General features: G+C 44.0%; 1 protein-coding gene across 3 annotated transcripts in view; it reads left to right on the top strand.

Moving 5' to 3' along the window:
- Positions 1–18,417, top strand: part of LOC141129495 (uncharacterized) — a 260,900-nt gene that overhangs the window by 179,784 nt on the left and 62,699 nt on the right. For all 3 annotated transcript variants that reach the window (XM_073617554.1, XM_073617553.1, XM_073617552.1), the window contains 2 exons: positions 850–1,101; positions 8,788–9,015. In XM_073617554.1, the coding sequence (XP_073473655.1) occupies positions 850–1,101; positions 8,788–9,015 (480 nt within the window). The remainder of the gene's footprint in view (positions 1–849; positions 1,102–8,787; positions 9,016–18,417) is intronic.

Genomic DNA, 18,417 nt, shown 5'->3' with positions numbered 1-18,417 from the left:
TCCTAGCAGTGTCCTCCCCGCTCCGTGTCTTTATATACATCGTCCATGTAGAAGGTAAGTCCATCCAACCCCCACCCCCAGTCCTAGCAGTGTCCTCCCCACTCCGTGTCTTTATATACATCGTCCATGTAGAAGGTAAGTCCATCCAACCCCCACCCCCAGTCCTAGCAGTGTCCTCCCCGCTCCGTGTCTTTATATACACCGTCCATGTAGAAGGTAAGTCCACCCAACCCCCACCCCCAGTCCTAGCAGTGTCCTCCCCGTGTCTTTCTATCCATACATTATATAGTAGAAGATCTGGGAGAGACGTATGTACAATGTCCTCTGATTACTGCCCCATCCTCACCATTCCCTGTGGATTCACATCTGCAGTGCTCAGCCCTCCTGAAGTTGCTGTGATCTGAACTGTGCTGTGCCTTCTGCTCAGGGTCCCCATGTGGTAGATGTGACCATTGATGGCGGGGTGACAGATCCCCAATGGAGGGCGGAGCTTCGGCCAACAGCAACCAATCAGGTTTCACCTCTTAGGAAAGAGTCGTCTCTAATAGGAGTTTCTGTCATATTTCAGGTTGTCAGTAATATAATGAGCTTCTTCAGTAGATTCTAAATGTTTTGTCAGTAAATAAAAGTTGTGTGGGGTGACAACCCTGATGGGGGTCACATGACTGAAGAAAATGGGTGTCATGTTAGTGGGGGGATTTAGTGTTTGGGGGAGGGGTGCACACAGACACAATCTATCTCCTCCAGTCTCCAGGAAGATGTCTGCACACCTGATTATAGGTAAGGATGGGGGAGGGGCATGCTGTGTATATATTGGATCTGATCAATGGAAATGATTGTCTCTCTCAGTTCCAGTATCGGTTTCGCTCCTCCATGTCTCATGTTTCCGGAATGGCAGCGCTGAGATCTACTGCAGGGCGGAGGAGGGGACTAAGCCGAATATCAGTCTATCTGTGATTGGAGGATCCCAGGAGAGATATTCCGCATCCGCCAATAACATTACAGCCATTGTGGAGTCACCGGGGCCCTGGAACATCACCTGTACTGTGGAGAATGGGGTCAGCCGGTCGGAGGAGAGCAGAGCCGGGGTCACCTGTCCAGGTGAGGAGACATCAGAAATGGATGGAGAAATGTCTGTAGATGACAATATTCAGGGCTCTTCTTCTAAGAGAATAGGTGTAGATACACCCCCTTCCAAGTCACCCTTTGTCTCCGCCCCCTTACTACCTCCCAGTTTTAGAGAATACAGAACAATTCATTTTGGGATGCCATGTAATTTGTATGAATTACAATTTGTATCCCATCAACAATAGATCCCCAAGTAGCAATATACCCCTCTTGGCAATAGTAGATTCCCCCAGCAATAATAAACCTCTCCTCCCAACAATAGATTTCTCAGCAACAATAGACTCCCCAGTAACAATAGATCCACCCCAGAAACAATAGACCTCCAGCAACAACTGATCTCCCAGCAGCCAGCAACAGTAGACCTCTCCCTCATCAGTAGATCCCTCCCAGCAACAACAAACCCTCTCCACAACAAAATACCCCCAGTAACAATAGACCTCCACCAGCAACAATTGATCTCCCAGCAGCCAGCAACAATACACCTCTTCCTCCCAGCAACATAAGACCCCATAGCAACAATAGATCCCCCCATTAGCAACAATAAACCTCCCAGCTACAACAGACCCGCACAATAGATCCCTGTGACAATAGATCTCCCAGCAGACAGCAACAATAGACCCTCCAGCACCCCCCCACATCCCTTCCATTATACACATTCACTACTGGAGGTGCTGGAACTGTGTTCCCCCTGAATAAAAGTCCTGACAATATATATTTTTCTAACCAACCCCCCCGTCTCCACTCTTCATTGAAATTCTGTTTGTTTTAAGTTTCAGGTCCACAAGTTATCTGTAGAGAAAGTCAATTTTTAAATTGTACTCAGAGTCTCCTTAATGATTGTTTTAGGAAAAGGAAGAAGCTACTGAAATTAGACCTGGGGTGTGCCGTGGTCACGTGGTCAGTATGCCTAAAAGGGGGCATACCCAAGTATAATTAAAAAGGAAAGTAAAAGAAAGAAGGGGAATGGGTGGGTGGGATACATGAGCTACCGTCGACATGGAAGGAGGGACAGAGGGGAGGCTTTATGCAGCCCGACTCCTCCCACAAACACGGGCTGACTTGCGGTCAGCCTTACACTTGTACTCAGAGTCTCCTTATGGATTGTTTTAGGAAAAGAAAGAAGCTATGGTAAATAAATCTGGGGTGTGCCTTGGTCACGTGGTCAGTATACCAAAAAGGGGCAAAAATAAAGACAGTGTGAAGAAGCTATCAAAAATGTATTACAAAACTGAAATTTAACAATCAATCAGTCAAAACAACAAACGCTTGTGACATCTGGACCAGAGAATCCGGGATATATCTAGAGAAGCAAGATAACTTCCATCTACCTAACTTTTTGATCGCATGGACCGGGACACCTTGGCGAGAGGCTGTGGAAGCTGCCCCAATTCTGAAAGAATGGCCCAAATACGCCTTGGGGTCCAAACCCAAATTGGCCAGAAGGGTGCAGAAATGATGCATGAACTGAGCTGTAGAGAGGGGAGCACTAGGGAAAGGCAATAGTGGACTGTCTCTAGGCCTGTCCACTGTTGCCCTTACAAGCTGGTCTAAGACCAAAACCGGCACCATGCATTGTTGGTCTTGAAGAACCTAATGATGGTGCCGACTCCCAGCTGCTGTGTCTTACAAGTATGCAGACGCAACTGAAAGTAGTCAGTGAACCTGACTAACTGATTGGCCAAAAGAATACAGGATCCTAGCCCAGAAAAGGTAAACTCCCCAGGCCTCAAGAAACCATAAAATGCCAGATACATAGCTGCCTTAAGCACTAAGCTAGGCAGCAACCTAAAGGGAGACCTGGCAAGTGAATCCAACATGCCCCGGAATATCTGCCCCCTGATGGGCAGCCTGCTAGCTACAGCAGGAGGGCTACTCTTCTGAATCCGTTTGAGGATAGCTTTAATGGGGTGTGCTGAAAAAATGGATGGTCTGCCGGAGTCCCGTAAGGATAAAATGTGCTGAATGCCTGTTAAATATGTCCTAGTGGTGCCATGGGCCAGCTTAAGCTGAGAGTGGCAAAAGGCAGTGAACGCTAGTAAATCCTGAACGCTGTAGCCATCAATTTCAGGATACAGAGCCTGGAAGGTCTGGAAAACATTCCAGGCTGTGACGTATGCCTTCCTGGTGTTCACTGACAATGATTTGTCAATCAAAGCTGCTGCGACAACCCAGTGGGTATCTAGTCCATCATTGATTGAAGAAAGTGTGGGGCTGGAGTGGCGCCAGCATCGGCGTCTGGGACCTGCTGGAAAAACAGTGAGTGATTAAACCGGGACAGTGCACCTGCCCCTACATTGTCTACACCATTGATGAATCTGCAGTGTATGTGGAAGTTAAATCGGAGGGAGAGCCAAATGAGCCTACGCACAAAAGACATTATGGGTAAAGATCTAGATCTGCTCTTGTTCACGATCTCTGTCGTGGCTTGATTATCTGTGGACAAAAACACAGTCTGACCTGCCCACAAATTACCCCACACCTGAATTACCCCACACCTGTGCTGCCACAACAATGGGGTAGATTTCGAACAAGGCTGACATCTATGTGAACCCTGGAATAAACAAAACCTCATCTGGCCAAGGCCCCACCAGCCAGTGTGAGCTACAAAAAAGCAGCATAGCCCTTTGTGGCCGCTGCATCTGAAAAAACCTGAGGGAAAAACCCTGACACTGCAGAGATAAACATGGTAACACCATTCCAACGTTGCAGGAACTCATCCCACATGAGTAGATCTGACAAACCGGAAGGGTCTAACCTGACACGAGAATCAGAGTCGGGAGCTAAACGTAACAAAGACAATAACCTATAAATTAAAGACCCCCCCTGGGGTATGATCCTCATCGCAAAATTCAGCATTCCCAGCAGAGACTGTAATTCAACCCTGGTACAAAATTGTGAGATCAAGAACGCATGTATGCAATCTCTGATCCTTACCAATTTGTCTGCGGGAAGACTGGCCTGCATGGACTGGGTATCAAGCACAATCCCCAGGAAGGTGAGTCTAGTAACTGGGCCTTCTATTTTCTTGGCTGCCAGTGGGATGTCTAAGGCCGCAAAAACTGATGCCAGTTTTTGAAGGTCGGAGGGGGCCTGACCACCACTCTCAATGAGGAGAAAATCGTCCAAATAATGGATCACTTCCTGACAACTTTCTGTGTGTGTGGGGATCCAACTGAGTGATTGTGCAAAGCAATAGAACAGCGAGGGACTACTCTTGGAGCCAAAGGTGAGTTTGGTGGCAAAATAATAAAACCCCCTCCACTTAATTCCATGCCATTGCCAGAGTGATGGCAGAATTGGGAGAAGTTAAAAGGCGTCCGCAATGTCAGCTTTGGACAGCCAAGCACCCTCACCTGCCCCAATGATACTCTGAATTGCTTGATCCACCGATGCATATTTAAGTGAGAACTCCTCAGATGGTATTAACGAGTTAAGGCTAGGCACCTGCGAACAATGAGGGGCTGACAAGTCGTAAATTAACCTTAATTTATTGGAAAATTGCCCTTTGATAAGGCCCAAGGGGTTGACCCTCCAAACCTGGAATGGGGATGTTGGGAAAGGACCAATAACAAAACTCTTCCTGAGTTCAGATTATAGTAACTCATCTACCGACTCTACATCTGTGGTAGATGACCTCAGATTCCTACACTCAAAAGTGCCTATTGGTAAGGAAACAAACCCAGTTTGGAATCCCCCCGTTAAACCTTCCACCAAAAATTTGCTCAACCGTGGTAACGGATGGGAGGCTAAGCAAGCCTGTAAAAAAGGCACATTGATGCGGCTTAGTCACATGGACTTGTTCTGGTTTCTCAGTGTACAGGCCCACTTGGGGTGAAGCGGGGGAAGAACAAGATGGAGGAAGAAGAAAACTGAAGGAAGACCAGAAGAAGATGAAAGAAGAACCAGGGAAAGAAGAAGACATTAATAAAGGAGTTGTCAAAAACCGGCTATTGTCTTTTTTAACATTTTTGACACTTTTTTTGTTAAATGGTAGGGGTATTTGTACCCCATTACCAATTCACACAGGGGGGGCGGGATCTGTGGGTCCCCTTGTTAAAGGGGGCTTCCAGATTCCGATAAGCCCCCGCCGCATACCCCCACAACCACCAAGCAAGGGTTGTGGGGATGAGGCCCTTGTCCCCATCAACATGGGGACATGCTCCCCATGTTGAGGGCATGTTGCCTGGTACGGTTCAGGAGGAGGGGCGCTCTCTCATCCCCCCTCTTTTCCTGTGGCCTGCCAGGTTGCGTGCTCGGATAAGTGTCTGGTATGGATTTTGAGGGGGACCCCCACGCCATTTTCTTTTTACATTTTGGTTCGGGGTTACCCTTAATATTCATACCAGACCCAAAGGGCCTGGTAATGGACTGTGGGGGATTCCTATGCCATTTTTTTTTAATGGCGAACAACCAATGTTCGACTCAAACTCCTGTTCGACCCTAACATAAAGCTCATCCCTAGTTAAAAGTATCTGCTACCGTAAAGACCAGTGCTGGAGAAGAGGTGTTTTTCAACAATGGTAACTGTCAGCACAAAAAAAGGTTAGTTATAAATGCGGAGAATCCCAGCACAGGGGCAATAAAATAAGAGGTAATGCCAACATAAGGGAGGTTAGTGTTTCTTGTTACAGTTGCAGAGAAGGTAGTGTGAGGGTGACGCCATCTGCGGAAGGAGATGCCAAAGCTGCCAACACTGAACCCCTGAGCTGACCGGAGGGAAGAACCACTCCCCTTACCTGCCCCATCACGAACGAACACTCCGACCAGACCGTGAGGATGCCGCTTGTTTTATGTGAGAGAGAGAGGATGAGACCGCACGGACCCCAAAAACCAGAAGTGAAGGAATCGGAAATGACGCTCATACGTGAGCCATCGTCGACAGGGAAGGAGGGGGAGGCTTTATGCAGCCCGACTCCTCCCACAAACACAGGCAGACCTGCGGTCAGCCTTACACTAATCATCTAATTCACCATCTCCATCCTTAATGGAAATTGTATTTAATTGTCTGAAATAAATCAGTAGAGATCTATATTGATATATATATTCTTTGGGTTCATCATTTTCAATAAAGTGGCTCATTAGGTACAGTAGATTTACTTAAGAAGTTGAGCATGTTCATTTTACACAGTTAATTCCATTTATCTTAGTGAATGGGTGTAAGGAAATAGTCTTTTTTTTTTCTTGCACATGATTGGATAATCTTTGCAAAATAAATTTTAACTTATCTTTACTTCATTCACTAAGCTAACTTAAAATTGACCCTGTAGAGTGGTTATGCTCTACTCCCTTAATAAATCAGCTCCGCCATGCCTCCCCCACCATGTCCCTTTTTTCGTGTCCCCTCCACCCCTGTTTCCCTCACCATATCTCCTCCACAATGTTCCCTCCACTGTGTTTCCTCCATCAAGTCCCCTCCACCATGTCCCCTCCATCTTATCACCTCAACCATGTCCCCTCCAACATATCTCCTCTACCACATCCTCTCCACTGTGTCTGCTCCTTCGTGTCTCCTTCAGTTTGTCTCTTCAACCATGTTCCTCCATCGTGTCTTCTCCATTATGTCTCCTCCACCGTGTTTACTCTATCATGTCTTCTCTACAATGTTCCCTCCATTATGTCTCCTCTACAGTGTCTCCTCCACCTTGTCTCCTTCACCGTGCCCCCTACACTGCTTCTCCTCCACCATGTTCCCTCCACTGTGTCTCCCCCACCATGTCCAACGTGTCTCCTCCATCATGCCTCCTGCATCATGTCCCCTCCACCGCATATCCTTTACCACCATGTTCCCTCCACTGTGTCTCCCCCACCATGTCCAATGTGTCTCCTCCATCAGGCCTCCTGCGTCATGTCTCCTCTACTATGTCCCCTCCACTGAATATCCTTTACCGCCATGTCTCCTCCACTGTGTCTCCTCCATGTCTCCTTCCACCATGTTCCATAAATGTGTCTCTCTGCCTTTATCTCCTCCACCGTGTCCCATCCACCATGTTTCTTTATCAGTTCTCCATCACCATGTCACCTCCACCTTGTTTCCTCCACCGTGTCTCCCCCACAGTCCTTTTATATCAGGAACAGCTAAGCCAATAACTTACCAGACAGGGCTGTCTTAGGTGAGATTTGCTCAGCCTTAAAGGGACAGCCCTGGTACTGACATTACCACCTTCTTTGAGGGGGAGCTCCTGCAACCCCATGCTTACTTGATGTTAAAAACTTAACTGCCTTTTTAGTTGGTCAGTGTGTCAATCCAAATTTAAATTTTACGGAATCAGCAGCAAGGAAGAGCAGGGTCAGAACAAGCCGGGTCATACACAAGTAGATCAGAGAAGATATCAGCTAGTTCAAGCACAAACACACAAAGGTAGGTATGCTACCACAAGCACTGGTGGTGTTTTGACACAGGTGTTTTAAAGGTGAACAGTGATTAATTGGCCAATAACTATCGCTTCCCAGGCCAGGGCTGTCTCAGGTGACATTTGCCTAGTCTTAAAGTGACAACCCAAATCCTGGTACTGAGACTGACTATGTTTTTGTTCAGTATTGTTGCCAACTTCTGCCTCCTCCTGACTCGGATTCTTCTCACATCCTGCTGTCTTTCTACACGCCTATTATCAAACCAGGCTTTTCACCTGGCTCCACCTTCAACTGAACTTGGCATCTTCACAGCGCATTGTCAGCTATACATCTGCTTCCTCAGATATCAGCGCTCCCAAGTTCCTGCTCAGTGTCTACACCTTGACACTTGTGCCTTTCCTTCAACCCTGTAGACCCTATCTCAACATCCAGTGGTTCTCAGATGGGAACTGTACAAGAGACCTTCCTCATCATCTCAGGGTCTGCATAAAGGTACGTGACAGTACGATTCAGCCAAATGGAGCCTGAAAGGAGGGCCTTACCTATGGATGCTCTCTGTCAGCAAATAACAGCAGGTCTTAGCCTGATGGCTGGTAACATGTTCCTGACATCTGACATGAAAGGACATAGTGGAGGAGACACAGTTGAGGAGCAATGTAAGGGGAGACATGGTGGAGGAGACATAAAGGTGGAGACACATTGCAGGAACATAGTGGAAGAGGCACAGTAAAGGAGACATGATGGAGTCAATTCCATTAACTTTTATCCCCCCAATTTTAGCCCTTTTGGATTTGAGTCATAGTTCCTGGCAAAATGGCCCAATACATTGATTGTTATTTATACATATACACAGTACATATACACTCACACCTCCCAACTTTTTGAGATGCGAATGAGAGACACCTATTAGAAAAAATATGTGTCCATAGGACACACCCCCTGCCACACCCCCTTAAAGGAGAATTCTACAAAAAAAAATGATTAGTTAAACCCACAAGTGCTTTTTTTAACCACTACTATTCCTTTATACTGGCTTTTGGAATTTACAAATGCAGTAATTTAGAATTTTGATGAAAGGTTTAGCACTGGGAAATACTTTTTTAAATAATACATTATATATACAATTATATAGATCAGGCCAAAAAGAGGGACACGTGAGGGGGAAGAGGGAGAGAGGGACATTGCTCCAAATCAGGGACAGTCCCTCCAAATCGGGGACAGTTGGGGGTTATGTATACTTCATTCATTTCTGCTTTTCTTTTTTTCTGCTTTTCTAATCTTCCCATAATGTGATTTCTCCTCCTTCAGTCCCCCTCTCTGACATCACTGTGACCTCCTCCTGTCTCCCAAGTGGGAGGGCAGTGGCCGAATGTTCAGTGAAAGGATCAGATCCGCGTTATTCCTGGAGTTTGGATGGAAGATCCGTCTCCTCACACAGCCGCGTAACTCTTCCTCCTCCGGTCTCTGGAACCCTCCACTGTGATGTCACCAATCAGATCAATAATCTAAGTAGATCCATCAACATCTCCTGTGCAGGTGAGTGAGAGAAATGTCTCCAGGCTGAATTTACTACTAAAGATTTTACTAAGAGATAAAATATTCCAGACACAAAGATTACAATCCAGGAAATACATAACAGAATGATCAGCTTCCATGAGAGCCTTTTACCTTCCCATATAGATCCCACCCAGAGGTGTATCATGGATGGGGCCACAGGGTTGGTTTCCCTAAGTGAAAAATTCTTAGAGGGCACAGAGAAGCTGTCCAAGCTGACAGCCAATAATGGAGAGTGGAGGTATCCCCCACCCCACAGCATGCCTATTGTATACATGCAGTTGCGGGGTGGGCAATGCCTCCAACACCTATGATTTGCTGTCAGCTTTGATAGCTTTGAGGTAGGATAGCTTGGGTGGTTTTGGACTTACGTCACCCCTGCCTAGGAGGGAGCCCTGGACACTGGCAACCAACCCTTCACCACTGACCACACCACAGAACAAGTCCTAATATAAAATACAGTTTTTATGCAGAGGGACAGAGATAAAAAACTTGAACAGAGACCCAACATTCAGTAGAAGACGTCATACAAGTACATAATGTGAGGATGACACCAGAATGAACCGCTTCATAATCTCACAATTTAAAATTGTGAGATGTTCTATTTTCCCCCCAACAAATCTACCAGACCAATTTTAGATGAAGCTCAATTCCAGCTAAGACTTAAATTTGCTGTCCCCTCAAAATAACTCAACACACAGCCATTAATATCTAAACCGCTGGCAACAAAGGTGAGTACACCCCTAAGTGAAAATGTCAAAATTGGTCCCAATTAGCCATTTTCCCTCCCCCGGTGTCATGTCACTCGTTAGTGTTACAAGGTCTCAGGTGTGAATGGGGAGCAGGTGTGTTAAATTTTGTGTTATCGCTTTCACTCTCTCATACTGGTCACTGGAAGTTCAACATGGCACCTCATGGCAAATAACTCTCTGAGGATCAGAAAAAAAGAATTGTTCCTCTTCATAAAGATGGCCTAGGCTATAAAAAGATTGCCAAGTCCCTAAAACTGAGCTGCAGCATGGTGGCCAAGACCATACAGCGGTTTAACAGGACAGGTTCCACTCAGAACAGGCCTCTCCATGGTCAACCAAAGGAGTAGAGTGCACGTGCTCAGCCTCATATCCAGAGGTTGTCTTTGGGAAATAGACGTATGAGTGCTGCCAGGATTGCTGCAGAGGTTGAAGGGGTGGGGGGTCAGCCTGTCAGTGCTCAGACCATACGCCACGCACTGCATCAAATTAGTCTGCATGGCTGTCATCACAGAAGGAAGCCTCTTCTAAAGATGATGCACAAGAAACAGTTTGCTGAAGACAAGCAGACTAAGGACATGGATTACTGAAACCATGTCCTGTGGTCTGATGAGACCAAGATAAACTTATTTGGTTCAGATGCTGTCAAGCGTGTGTGGCGGCAACCAGGTGAGGAGTACAAAGACAGTCTACAGTCAAGCATGGTGGTGGGAGTGTCTGGTCTTGGGCTGCATGAGTGCTACCAGCACTAGGGAGCTACAGTTCATTGAGGGAACCATGAATGCCAACATGTACTGTGACATACTCAAGCAGAGCATGATCCTCTCCCTTCAGAGACTGGGCCGCAGGGCAGTATTCCAACATAATAACGACTCCAAACACACCTCCAAGATGACCACTTCCTTGCTAAAGAAGCTGAGGGTAAAGGTGATGGACTGGCCAAGCATGTCTCCAGACCTAAACCCTATTGATCATCTGTGGGGCATCCTCAAACGGAAGGTGGAGGAGCACAAGGTCTCTAACATCCACCAGCTCTGTGATGTCGTCATGGAGGAGTGGAAGAGGACTCCAGTGGCAACCTGTGAAGCTCTGGTGAACTGCATGCCCAAGAGGTTTAAGGCAGTGCTGGAAAATAATGGTGGCCACACAAAATATTGACAATTTGGGCCCAATTTGGACATTTTCACTTAGGGGTGTACTCACTTTTGTTGCCAGTGGTTTAGACATTAATGGCTGTGTGTTGAGTTATTTTGAGGGGACAGCAAATTTACACTGTTATACAAGCTGTACACTCACTACTTTACATTGTAGCAAAGTGTCATTTCTTCAGTGTTGTCGCATAAAAAGATATAATAAATTATTTACAGAAATGTGAGGGGTGTACTCACACATATATATATATATATATATATATATATATATATATATATATATATATATATATATATATATATATATATATATATATATATATACAGTTGCAATAAAAAGTATGTGAACCCTTTTGGAATGATATGGATTTCTGCACAAATTGGTCATAAAATGTGATCTGATCTTCATCTAAGTCAAAACAATAGACAATCGCAGTCTGCTTAAATTAATAACACACAAAGAATGAAATGTTACCATGTTTTTATTGAACACACCATATAAACATTCACAGTGCAGGTGGAAAAAGTATGTGAACCCTTGGATTTAATAACTGGTTGAATCTCCTTTGGCAGCAATAACTTCAACCAAACGTCTCCTGTAGTTGCAGATCAGACGTGCACAATGGTCAGGAGTAATTCTTGACCATTCCTCTTTACAGAACTATTTCAGTTCAGCAATATACTTGGGATGTCTGGTGTGAATCGTTTTCTTGAGGTCATGCCACAGCATCTCAATCGGGTTGAGGTCAGAACTCTGACTGGGCCACTCCAGAAGGCATATTTTCTTCTGTTTAAGCCATTCTGTTGTTGATTTACTTATATGCTTTGGGTCGTTGTCCTGTTGCAACATCCGTCTTCTGTTGAGCTTCAGCTGGTGGACAGATGGCCTTAAGTTCTCCTGCAAAATGTCTTGATAAACTTGGGAATTCATTTTTCCTTCGATGATAGCAATCCGTCCAGGCCATGACGCAGCAAAGCAGCCCCAAACCATGATGCCCCCACCACAATACTTCACAGTTGGGATGAGATGAGGTTTTGATGTTGATGTGCTGTGCCTCTTTTTGTCCACACATAGTGTTGTGTGTTTCTTCCAAACATCTCAGCTTTGGTTTCATCTGTCCACAGAATATTTTGCCAGTACTGCTGTGGAACATCCAGGTGCTCTTGTGCAAACTGTAAACGTGCAGCAATGTTTTTTTTGGACAGCAGTGGCTTCCTCTGTGGTATCCTCCCATGAAACCCATTCTTGTTTAGTGTTTTTACGTATTGTAGATTCGCTAACAGGGATGTTAGCATATGCCAGAGACTTTTGTAAGTCTTCAGCTGACACTCTAGGATTCTTCTTCACCTCATTGAGCAGTCTGCGCTGTGCTCTTGCAGTCATCTTTACAGGATGCCTACTCCTAGGGAGAGTAGCAGCAGTGCTGAACTTTCTCCATTTCTAGACAATTTGTCTTACCGTGGACTGATGAACAGCAAGGCTTTTGGAGATACTTTTATAACCCTTTCCAGCTCTATGCAAGTCAACAATTCTTAATCGAAGGTCTTCTGAGAGCTCTTTTGTGCGAGGGATCATTCACATCAGGCAATGCTTCTTGTGAAAAGCAAACCCAGAACTGGTGTGTACTTTTTATAGGGCAGGGCAGCTGTTACAAACACCTCCAATCTTATCCCATTGATTGGACTCCAGTTGGCTGACACCTCACTCCAATTAGCTCTTGGAGATCTCATTAGTCTAGGGGTTCACATACTTTTTTCCACCTGCACTGTGAATGTTTACATGGTGTGTTCAATAAAAACATGGTAATATTTAATTCTTTGTGTGTTATTAGTTTAAGCAGACTGTGATTGTCTATTGTTGTGACTTAGATGAAGATCAGATCATATTTCAAAAGGGTTCACATACTTTTTATTGCAACTGTGTATATATATATATATATATATATATATATATATATATATATATATATATATATATATATATATATATATATATATATATACTGTGTGTGTGTATATATATATATATATATATATATATATATATATATATATATATATATATACACTGTCTGTGATCGTTTGACAATCTACTTAATTGTATGTTTGTGTATATACATGTATTATATTTTGACAATATACAGTCCATGATTATTAACTTTTTATATATTACTTTTATTCAATAAACTTGACTTTTTAACCACCTGTGTGCTTCATATAAAGTCCCATCTTTTTACTTTTTATTCATTTTTTTTTTTCAAAATATTTTGTTTTTATTTTTTTGTTTAGCAAAAAAAAATAAAAATAACACAACAGTGTTTAAATACCACCAAAGAAAGCTCTATTTTTGTGAAAAACATGATAAAAATTCCATATGGGTACAGTGCTGCATGACCGCGGAATTAACATTTAAAGTGTGACAGTAAATTGACCTGGGCAGGAAGGGGGTAAAAGTACCCAGTAGGCAAGTGGTTAATGCACATTTCCTTTATTTGGTTTGTTTGGTACATGTCCCCCAGGACAGTTCCCAGCCCCCCATGGCCATTTCTTTGACAATCATTTAATTATTAGCCTAGAAAATGGCCATTATTATTATTTTTATTTATTTTGTAATTATTTTTTTAACATTCAGCTCTAATTGACTTCAGCATCTGAACTTTACTTAAAGCAGAGCTCCAGGCTCCTTAAGAAAAAATTAAAAGTCAGCAGCTACAAATACTGTAGCTACTGACTTTTACTATTAGGCCACTTACCTGTCCACGAATCAACCGGTGTCCTCACTTGTTCTTATTTATCACAGCCGGTTCCACACTGTGCATGTGTGAAGAGTGCTGCACTTTGTGAATGGCCCGGCTGAGGGGGAAGGAGGAGGGGGGCAAACTTCCGGCTGAGTTTGCTTCGGCGAACTCAGCAGAAGTAGGAGTGGATACCTGTTAAAACCAGATACCCGCTCCCCCCCTGCCTCCTGCCCGAAAGGTTCCAAATATGGCAGCGGAGAGGGGGAGGCAGACAAGTGGAGCTTCTTCATTTGGGTGGAACTTTAAATTTGTAAACTTTACCCTGGCTTTTCGATTCATCACCAGTAACAAAGTGTGATGTATGATTATTATTGATTCACCCTTGAGCTGGGGGAAGGTAAAAAATATTTGTTGCAAACTTTCCAGAAGTGTCTTCCCTCTTGGTATTCTGCCTATTGAGGAAGATATTTCCTTCTCAGGCCTTGCTTCAGCTGGGGGTCTGTGCTAAAGGCATGGGTTTTTTTTAAGCTGCATCTGATACCCTCTCCCTCTCTCATGTGATGTGGTGAGAGATTAAATTTTTCTTTCAAGAAAGTGACTGGAACCCAATTATTACAAACCCCCAACACATGCCAAACTAAAGGCAGGCTCTCATGAAGAGCCAGATACACTAATCATAAAAGCCGCACTACAGCTTCTATAAATTAAACAGATCTCTGAATGGAGGGGGTAGAGCTATCAATCATCTACCCTTCTTCCATTCTTAGATTGCATGTCATTCATAGAAGCTGCAGTACAATGTTCATAACTGGTGGATCTGGCAGGAAAGGGCGGAAATAGACAGGCTTTCTTGATGATGGCCTGTGACAGCCCCTTAGATGTATTACTCCACACCGGATGACTATGGATGTGAAGGTGGGGGATGAAGGATGGGGAGGATTACTACTAACAGAAAAGTAAGGGAAGGCTTTAATGTGTTCCGTCTTTCCCTCCATATATAGTTTCAGGCTTTTTATCTAAGATACCAGAGATGACAATTAGACAGATTGGTGAAGATCGGGTTCAGCTTAGCCAGCCTTATGAGATCCATTGAATAAGATGGAGGAGAATAGATATCTAGGGGGAGGATTTCTGGCCTCATAAAAAGAAACAATAACAACATTACCAACAAACAAATTCAACATAAAGTCAACCTAAACCCTGAATTCCGGCAGAATTTTGGGAGTTGTAAGTGGGCCTTGGCGTACATGTATTCCATCAGGCAGTTGTTGTTAAGGATTGAGATGACTTGCGAGATGGAAGGAGGGTGTGGGGATTTCCAGTTTCTAGCAATAACAGGCGATCCATAGTGCCCACAGTTTCTCCAGCATGTGTTGGCCGTAGAGGGATAGATGTGCATGAGTTTAGACTGTAAGATACCAGTTATGGAATATTTTCTGGACTGATTCCCAGTGAAGTAGGCAGCAGGAGGATTTTAACGGTGATCGGAGGGATTGATACCATTTTTGGGGAGTGTAGGTGCATTGCAATAGTTGTCCCCAGAGTTCCATTGACAGTATCTTCTGGTCTCAGGAAGCATCAGTGAGTAATTTGTAGATGTAGGAAATACCTTTACGATGTGGAGAGGTCTTATCATAGAATTGTATTAGTTGCAAAGGTGTAGGACTGTCCGACCAGGCTACACGTGAGAGGACTGAACGGATTCTAAGATATTTGAAGAAGTCTTTAGAGGTGATGTTGCTGTTGGTCTGTAGTTGTTGAAATGTAAGTAATAGGGAGTCTTTATAAAGGTCCCCGATCATTGTCAGTCTTGATTCAATCCAGTTAGAGAGGGAAATATCAGGTGTAAGAAGTTGGAGTGTAGTGAGTAGTGAGAGGTATAATGGAGAGGAAGCAATGTGGTATTCCTTTAGTGCTTTGAACAGTTGCTCTCCATGTCCTGATGGTGGCGCTGATGGTATGGAGATAAGAGTACTCCCCATGGTGGTGTAGAGATAAAGCACTTAAAGCGGGGTTCCACCCAAATTTTGAACAATATCTGTATTTATTCTCTTCCTTGCCTAGATGCTGACATGCCGTTTAAAAAAATTTAAATCGCCGTAATTACCTTTTATTTTTCTATTCTTCTTTGCACTTCCTGGTTCTCCTCCCGTGGGAGTAGGCGTGTTTTTAGCCTCTCCCAGACTCCTGGGAGCTAGTCTCAGGCTTCCCAGGATGCCACTGAGCATGTGCGGGAACGAGCGGTGAATGCTGGGAGCACAGCATTCACCACATCCAGGAAATAAATGCTTGTGGGCTTCAAATGCCCACAATGAAGATGGAAACCGCCTGCAATGAATAATATAAGTTATTCTTTCCAACAAAATCTGACACAGGCGGACATATTACACACAATATGTGAGTAAATAATGCTGAGAAGAAAAGTTTGTGAATGAACTAAAAAAAAAAAAAATGATAGATAGGTGGACCCCCGCTTTAAGAAACCGAAGGAAGATAGAAGAAAGAAAAAAGAAGATAGAAAATAGAAGAAATAAAGGAATTGTCAAAAACTGTCTCTTCTCATTTATAACATTTTTGACATTTTTTTTTGTGAAATGGTAGAGGTACTTTTGTACCCCCTTACCATTTCACACAGGGGGGAGGGCTGAGATCTGGGGGTCCCCTTGTTAAAGGGGGCTTCCAGATTCCGATAAGCCCCCCACCCGCAGACCCCCACAACCACCGGCCAGGGTTGTGGGGATGAGGCCCTTGTCCTCATCAACATGGGGACAAGGTGTTTTGGGGGGCTACCCCAAAGCACCCTCCCAATGTTGAGGGCATGTGGCCTGGTACGGTTCAGGAGGGGGGGCGCTCTCTCGTCCCCCCCTCTTTTCCTGCGGCCTGCCAGGTTGCGTGCTCGGATAAGGGTCTGGTGTGGATTTTTGGGGGGACTCCACGCCAATTTTTTTTCAAATTTTGGCGTGGGGTTCCCCTAAAAACCCATACCAGACCTGAAGGGCCTGGTATGGATTTTCAGGGGAACCCCACGCATTTTATTTTCTGAATTATCTTGTTTTCTTAATGCTGTTTTTATCAATGAACTTGTATGTGTTTTGCCGGACTGACATTTCATTAGAGCCGAAGTTCACAAAGTGAACCAGCGTTAAAAAAAAATAAACAGAGGTGCGTCCGTTCAACCTATGCAAATGCTTTTACATTGCCTGACATTTGATAATATTTTGCCAGCGCACTGAACTAAAGTATTTGAACAAGCGTAAATGCCGTTTGAGCATGCGCAGTGCATAAATTCACCTCCCGCAGTTTAAATGTACTTGCCAGCGCTGCCGGCTTGTTCCGAGAAAGTCACTTTCTCGTTCTATATTGGCCATATTTGTGACTTGGACAGTTAGTACAACACTTCCCCACATCTTCCCACATCACCCCCATATTATTGGCACTTCCAGCTTGTTTAAATTTGAAGTTAAACATGCCATGCACCAAGTCTATAATGGCGTACAGATCACCTCTTCCCGTGCCCTGGGAAGAGAATAGTAAATGGGGGATCGCGCTGCGTTACCAGCACAAATGCTTTGTAAATACGAAAATGTCATTTGCGCATCGGCGTGCACCGCAAGTCATGGCACAAATGCTTCGTAAATCAGCCCCATTGTGTCATAAACTTTCATTAAATTTATAACCTGTTTGCTGAATTTCTTAAAAGTAAATTTCGATTTTTGTATCTTAATATTGGCCTGTAAGCATTCATTGAACATGTAACTTTATAATTCATCATCTTTAACAAATTTTGACAGATTTCTGAATTATAATTTACTCTCGCTAGACAATTCATCAATAAGATTCATGACTTACCAATGTAGAACCAACTTCCTTCATGTAACATGCGCTCCCTCTCTTGGCGGGAAATTACTTCATCAAGAAGCAAAGTTTTCTTGCATGTGCCCAAACGTCTCACTAATTCAGATGATTCTATGATTCCAAGTTCATTCAAAGATGCCGATAGTTCATTTGTTTTTTTCGATTACTCCTGGAAGCTTGACTGAATAGTCAATTTTTGTGCTTGTATTTCCTCTCGGCAAGCAGAAGGAGAAATGATGATTCAAAATGTTCAATATTTGGAAAAAATTAAGCTGGCAAAGGCTCGTCAATGTAAAAAGTAGCTTTTAGCTAAAAAAGGCTCTTATGCCTCTCAATGATGATTGTGCGACAAATGCCTTAACTGTATCAGCTTGAATCAAACCGTGTGATTTATTTCCACACAAAAGTTACAAAAATACTTGCAAAAGTTGTACATTCGAATACAAAATAAACGTAGCTTCAAATATGATCAAAGATATGAGATAATGTTGTTTGTTTCAAAATATAGTTCATTAGATAAAATGGCTGCTGTGTCCTTTGTTCTTAAAGTGGAGGGCCACTCTGAAAAAAAAAATCACCAAAAACCCTAAAAAAAAATAAAAAAAAAACATTTGAAAAAAAAAAATTTAAACTTACCTAAACCCTTGTTGCTAGGCAGTCTTCCTAATCTGCCTCTTCCTATTCCGTGGCGTGTTCTTCTCTTTGGTGAGCGGCCCCGTTGTCTTCTGGGAACTGTGTGTGTTCCCAGAACACCACGGGCCATTCACACGTGCGCAGTAGGAAACTGGCAGTGAAGCCGCAAGGCTCCACTGCCTGTTTCCCTTACCTAGGATGGTGGTGCCGGGACCCGAGAGCCAAAGGACGGATCGGCCTCGGGCGGCCGACATCGCG

The sequence above is a fragment of the Aquarana catesbeiana genome, linkage group LG02 (genome assembly GCF_042186555.1).
Source record: "Aquarana catesbeiana isolate 2022-GZ linkage group LG02, ASM4218655v1, whole genome shotgun sequence".
In the NCBI taxonomy this organism is placed as follows: domain Eukaryota; kingdom Metazoa; phylum Chordata; class Amphibia; order Anura; family Ranidae; genus Aquarana; species Aquarana catesbeiana.
This window is presented reverse-complemented; position numbering and strand designations above follow the sequence as displayed.